Source organism: Mustela erminea, chromosome 3, assembly GCF_009829155.1.
Source record: "Mustela erminea isolate mMusErm1 chromosome 3, mMusErm1.Pri, whole genome shotgun sequence".
NCBI lineage: Eukaryota > Metazoa > Chordata > Mammalia > Carnivora > Mustelidae > Mustela > Mustela erminea.
This window is the reverse complement of record NC_045616.1, coordinates 61695761-61702553: the sequence shown is the minus strand read 5'-3', so window position 1 is coordinate 61702553 and position 6793 is coordinate 61695761. Positions and strand designations below refer to the sequence as shown.

The 6793-nt window shown below is 34.2% G+C and overlaps 1 protein-coding gene across 2 annotated transcripts in view; it reads right to left on the bottom strand.

Moving 5' to 3' along the window:
- Positions 1 to 4407: 4407 nt before the first annotated feature.
- TBCA (tubulin folding cofactor A) overlaps positions 4408 to 6793 on the bottom strand; it is an 81386-nt gene continuing 79000 nt past the window's right edge. For both annotated transcript variants that reach the window (XM_032335891.1, XM_032335890.1), the window contains one exon: positions 4408 to 6236. In XM_032335891.1, the coding sequence (XP_032191782.1) occupies positions 6156 to 6236 (81 nt within the window). In that variant the 3' untranslated portion in view covers positions 4408 to 6155. The remainder of the gene's footprint in view (positions 6237 to 6793) is intronic.

Here is a 6793-nt window from a genome sequence, read left to right as displayed (position 1 = left end):
ACTTAGTATTAATTTGTGGAGAATTTCCATCTTTAAAATATTTTCACTAAGTGCATTACATTTTCTATTTCCCTATACACTCACTGCATATTATCAATTGAAAATTCATTAATCTGTTAGTTTCACCAATGTTTTCTTTTCTTCTACCTTTCAATCTTTTTTTTCACTTATTTTGGTGTGAGAGATGAAACAGAGATCCAGCTTTATCCACCTCCCCGATTACCCAGTTATCCCAGTATGATTTATTGAATAATCTCTTTCTCCCAAGGGTCTGAAATGTCCTTCATCATATACTGAATTCCCATAAGTATATATTTGGGTTCACTCCTGAGTTCTATTCTCTTTGATCTTCTATTCTTTTTTTTAAAGATTTTATTTATTTATTTGATAGACAGAGATCACAAGTAGGCAGAGAGGCAGGCAGAGAGACAGAGAGGAAAGCAGGTTCCCTGCTGAGCAGAGAGCCCGATGTGGGGTTCAATCCCAGGACCCTTGGATTATGACCCGAGCAAAAGGCAGAGGCTTTAACCCTCTGAGCCACCCAGGTGCCTCTGATCTTCTATTCTTTTACCATACATTTAATCACTGCAACTTGACAAAGTTTTAATAGTGAGCAAAATTAGTTTTCCCTCATTGTTATTCTTCATATCCCCATCCCAGTCTAATTGGATTTTATAATCATTTCTTAAAATTCTCCTCCACCCAGCCCTGTTGTGTTTTTTTTTTTTAAGATTTTGTTTATTTATTTGGCAGAGAGAGAGATCACAAGCAGGCAGAAAGGCAGAGGGAGAGAGAGAAGCAGGCTCCCTGCTGAGCAGAGAGCCCGATGTGGGGCTCGATCCCGGACCCTGAGATCATGACCTGAGCCAAAGGCAGAGGCTTTAACCCACTGAGCCACCCAGGCGTCCCAGCCCTGTTGTATTTTACTTTACTAAATTTACAAGTTGACATAAAAGGAAACCATGTTTTGCCATTAATTTTCCATATATAGTACAAGCCGTTTTTTTAAAATGTTGTCTTCTGTGACTCAGTAGGGATTTATTTTCCCATTAAATTTGGTTATTGCTGGCATGTAGAAAAGCTGGGGTTCTACGTATTAGTCTTTTAGCAATGTAGTGTAACAAAGTATCACAAACTTGATGGCTTATAACAAAAAAAAATCCATTTTCTCAGTTTTGGAGGCTCAAAGTCTGAAATCAGATCAAAGGCAGAATCTGCTCCATGCCTTTCTTGTAGCTTCTAGTGTCACATTGGGTTTCTTGGCTTGCATAATTCTAATCTCTACCTATGTAGTAATATGGCCTTCTGTGTCTTCACATTGTTTTAGGACACCAGTCGTAGATTAAGGGCCTACCTTATTCTAGTATGACCTCACCTTAACTAATTACAATCAGTGAGGACCCTTTTTCTCTTTTTTTAAAAGATTTTATTTAGGGGCGCCTGGGTGGCTCGGTGGGTTAAGCCGCTGCCTTCGGCTCAGGTCATGATCTCAGGGTCCTGGGATCGAGTCCCGCATCGGGCTCTCTGCTTAGCAGGGAGCCTGCTTCCCTCTCTCTCTCTCTGCCTGCCTCTCCATCTACTTGTGATTTCTCTCTATCAAATAAATAAATAAAATCTTAAAAAAAAAAAACTTAAAAAAAAAAGATTTTATTTATTTGATAGACACAGCGAGAGAGTGAACACTAGCAGGAGGAGTGGAAGATGGAGAAACAGGCTCCCTGCTGAGCAAGGAGCCTGACTCGGGGCTCAATCCCAGGTCCTGGGGTCATGACCTGAGCTGAAGGCAGACGCTTAAGGACTGAGCCACCCAGGCACCCCGAGGACCCTCTTGCTAAATGAGGTCATAGTCTTAGTACTGGGGGTTAAGATTTCAATATATCTTTTGGGGAGACAAAATTCAATCCATAAAAATCCTATATATTACTTTTGAAGCTCTCCACTTTAAGAACCTCACTCCTCCTAATTATCTTACAGGTGACTCTTGCATCTACCTTGTACATATCTTATCAACTGCATATAGTGAAAAGGATGCATCTTTTTCACTCTTTCTCATTTCATCCTCTTTCTAGTCTCACTGGCCAATACTTTATCACACTGAGCCAACAGGTATTCATGTTTTAAAAATATGCTTCATTATTTTTGAGATTTGAATTTGATTATTACTGAAGTGAAATATTTTTGAAAAACCTAGCTGTTTGTATTTCTCTTTTTATGAATTGTGTGTTTCTATCCTTTATCAATTTTTTATACTGGGGACTCTTTATTAATTTGAAAGGGCTCTTTGTGCATTAAAAGTAATACTGTCTTGTGACATATATTCCCAAGACACTAAAAGAAACTTGTCAACTATCTAGCAGTCAACAAAAAGCAAGAAACAAAATATAAGGTTTGATCTACTGTCTCATAAATTAATTATACCTTCAGTGCAACAGTCCAATACATGAACAAATGCCTCTCATATTATAAGAGCAATAAGACGAATAGTGGAGTGCAATATAGATTTTTATGAAGCACTCTTGAAAATTTCAAGTACACTAATACTTATAACTTGTTTCATAGTGCACCATTTCTCAACCATTCAATTTCTTTCCAGCTAAAAGCACTCAAAAGAGTCTCAAGGACTAAATTATCTGATTAACCCTTTAATGTCAAATGCTGCACAGCTCTTGCTCATATACATGTCAAGTTTACACTGACATTTAAAGGCCCTAACTTCTAGTCAAAGAAAGGATTAATCTGTCGTTGGTTTATCTAAATGACCAAATAATAAGATTTAAGTGATAACCAGCTGTAGGATATGTCCTTATTAAATTTGATAGGATTTTTAAAAAGCCAAGTAATGTAATGAAGTTTGCAAAGTAATTTAGATTAACCAGGTTTGACTGCTCAATTTGGAAGTGATTCAGTGCACAGGTAGAGGCATAGAGACGATTTTTAAATATTGGGCTTGAATGTTCCTGACCAGAAAATCAAAAAATGTTGAATGAACATTAAAATATATTGTTTTAACCAATTTTCATTACTCATAATATAAATACACGCTAATTTTAGCAGGTTTTTTTTTTTTTTAAACTTGCCACAAGTTCCATTCCTTCCCAAGGCAATATTTACATAACTTATGGTACAAAATATAGTACAAAGTATGATATGGTACAAAATATGATACAGGGCAGCTTAATTCTTGAAATGCTAACACTCACCTGAAATGTGAATGTCCCAAAAGCACAGCCACAAAGCTCCTGTCCAGGACTTTGGGGGAATATTTTCATTTACTAGGATTGAATCTTCATTAGCCAAGAATGTCCAGATGAAAATGCTAGAACTTGGAAATGCTCTCTGGCATTCACTGGATTTGGTTACTTTTAACTCATTCACATGTTGTATTTCTATTTCCTTACCCTATGCACATTCTTACCTCCTTAGAAATTATGTGCCCTTTGCTATGCAGAAAAATACAGAAAAGTTAGGTTTACAACTCGATTCTGTCACTTGTCTTTGTTTTGCCTATTTACTTGATGAAAGCCATTAATTAGTATGTGCAAGGATTAAGGGCACCTAACAAATATTAAATGATTACAAGTTACAATGACACTTTATACCTGCAATGTGTGTAACTGCACATTTTCAGACACAACTACTCTGAGACCTAAGTTTATATATGTTATAAGCTATTATTTATTTATATATAGGATAAACAGTTACTGTTTATCATAAATGAAGAGAAAGGAAGACAAAGAGACAATTCTTAAGTAGAAGCATTTTATATAATTGTATTAGAGTAGTGTTATTCACAATTCAATAGCAGGTGGTCATAATCATTGTTAAAAAAATGAAACAGAATAAAAAACAACTGAGAAATTGTACATATTAAAGATACTTATTGTTTTATGTATATATAGACCTCCATAAGTATGTACTGGGTCACAATGAAAAACATGTTTCTTATTGAGGTCTGCGGTAAAAATAGTTTGAAAAGCGCTGTATGATTAAGTGTGTTTATGGGGTGACGGTACCCTTCATGGCGTTCTTTCCCGCACTCCAGAGGTTTTCACCTCTTGCTTTTCACTTACTCTACAAATGTTTACTGAGCAACTGCTATATGTTGGTTGGGGATCAGGTACTGGACAGAGAAAAAGGATACCTTACTTTTGGAAATTTCTACCTATTATCTTACAGATGTAAGTTTTTAACCGAAAGCTTAAAAACAAGCTAATACTGCATGAATTACAACTGTTCTTAACTTACTGTGCCTCTTGATGGCCATGAACACGTAAGTGGAATGTGTCAAAAACTTCCAGGAATAAGCCTTCACAGAATATGAAGCTTCTTGCTGCGTCTCATCAATGTCTGGAGAGAGATCTAGTATGAAATCTGTAATTGAGACAGCAATTCTCTAAAGGTGTATTATTTTCATCTACCTTGTTAATTTCTACTTCCTAGGCTTTGTGGCAAGAAAATAATTTTTTTTCAGCAACCAAGACTTGGGTTGTAGCTATAAAACTTCCCTTTCAGAATTACTTTTTTCTGGAGGGACCAATATTTTTTGCTTTGAATATATGTTATTTATGTATTTGGCAGAAGGTTGAAATGAAATTTTTTACACTTAAAAAAATGGTAAAATACTTTCTTTAAATGCTATCTTACTTGGAAAACTAAATATGCCATCTCACCCACCACCAAGAAGCCAAACTATTCTTGGGACTTAACACCAACCACAAAATAATCTAGAGGTTTAATTCTCCTGCTCAAATCTCTAATATTAAGAGAAAGCCTTAGTAGAAAGTTTTACATTGTAATTGTGTTTTTATTTCCTTACTCTTCCTCTCCCCACCTCATGTACTTTAAAAATGGCATGTAATATTTTAAGATGATGACATTTCAATTTAGAAATGCTTCTGATTTATGTTATTAAGTAATTTTCTACATGTATAAAGATTTAAAAAATGATGGATTCTGTGCTTTACAACAGCATACCCTTTAGAAATAACAGCAGGAAAGAATAGTATTATTTTTCTCTTCTCTGATCTTTCTGACAGATTCAATAGATGTTATGGTTTCTGGTAATCATTGGTGACTTTCAAAATCAAACCAATTACCCTACAAGTATGTATCTTATAGCAGCAAAAATTCAGATTTTGTTATTTTTTCAATTATGGCTTTTAAAGTTTAAATGCTATTATTAGTATTTTAGTTCATTACATCACTGCTCAGGGTAGGCTGATGATATAAAGGTTTATACACATTTTCAAGAAACAGGAGAAAACTAAATGAGTTGTCATGTATTTTTAAGAAAATAAACTCAAATGATTAGGTAATTAATTGGTTTACAACTGTACTGGAAAAATACTTCGTGATAAAATGATAATCTTTTCCAGTCAGTCAGGATTATCCAGGTTTGGCTATGACAGTGGATGCTGGAGCTGGCTCAAATCTTCCCAACCTTGTGTTCAATGATGTCATGTCGGTAGCCTGAAATTAGTCACAGCAGGAGTACCTATACCACAGAGGTAAGAGACTCCCTTTCCATTCTGAATGTCTGTTAAACATTTGCCAATATACCATTATTATTCCTTTAAAATACAATTCAATTCTTTGTTCATAAGAATCTTACATGGAGATCTAAATAATTGATGTTTTTTGTATAAATCTATCTTTCTGGAAAGAGATTTAAATGTTTCCATTAGTTAACAGTGATGGAAATGTTAGACTTTCACTGTAAAGGGATAAGTATGTGAGGCTTTATGCACAGACATGTTCTTCCTTTCTTTTGAGGGAGTTGTACCCTATTCAGAATAAACTGTTCAAAATTTGGCTTTTTATCTAAAAATAAAGGTATCCTATTTTTAACTCAATCCACACTTATGAAGCAAAATACCTAGACTTCAAAGAGAACCTAACAGATTTTAATTCTCTGTCAAAAATGTCTATGATTTCATGATAAAAGGTTAATTAAAAATATTTTGTAAAGTATGAAATAAACAATTTTAGACGAACTCATTTATTTGACACGTTAAATTAGGCAAAGAAAAATATATGCAACTGCATAAAAAGAATCACATTCTCATACTATTTGAACATACAGCAGTGGTCAAAAATAATGAATTGTGGAATGGATCCCAGGATTTAATGCAAAAAACATCCTGTACAGAAAAACTTCAGGCTTCTAACTTCACTGAATCCAATACTAAACGTGCTTCCTTATATTCCTCAGTTTCTTCCAAGTCTTTTTCACCCTCCTGAAATGAAATATAATAAAATGAGATTTATCCTTCTCAAACTTCAGTGCTATTATTTACTTAATATTACAAACCATCAACATAAAGGCTCAAAAATTAACACAAAAAGGATTCCAAACCTCATCTAAATATTGTATAATTTCACAGATTTCCCATAGTTTTGTTTTTTATTGGTAAGAGAAGTAACAGGTTTTGTTGTTTCACTGTACAGCATCCTCACAGAGTAAGTGATAAACAGGGTCAGTGATAAACAGGTATTTAATTTGCTATTAGCATTAAATACATACATGAAAACCTCAGAAAAATGAAAAAAAAGTATTCTCATTTTGTCAACATGTCATCATACAAAAAGGATTAATATCAATGGACTAAAAATTAAAAAATGATGCTTTTCTAAAGTGTCACATATATGATAATATTCAGATGACAATAATCCTTGAACTACTCACAACGACAAAGAAGGGTAGTGGTGTCACACCAGAGATAAGTATAATCTTTGAATTAGAAAACCAAACTGTCTGCTTATTAATGAGTATTATGCATTTTACTACAAGGAA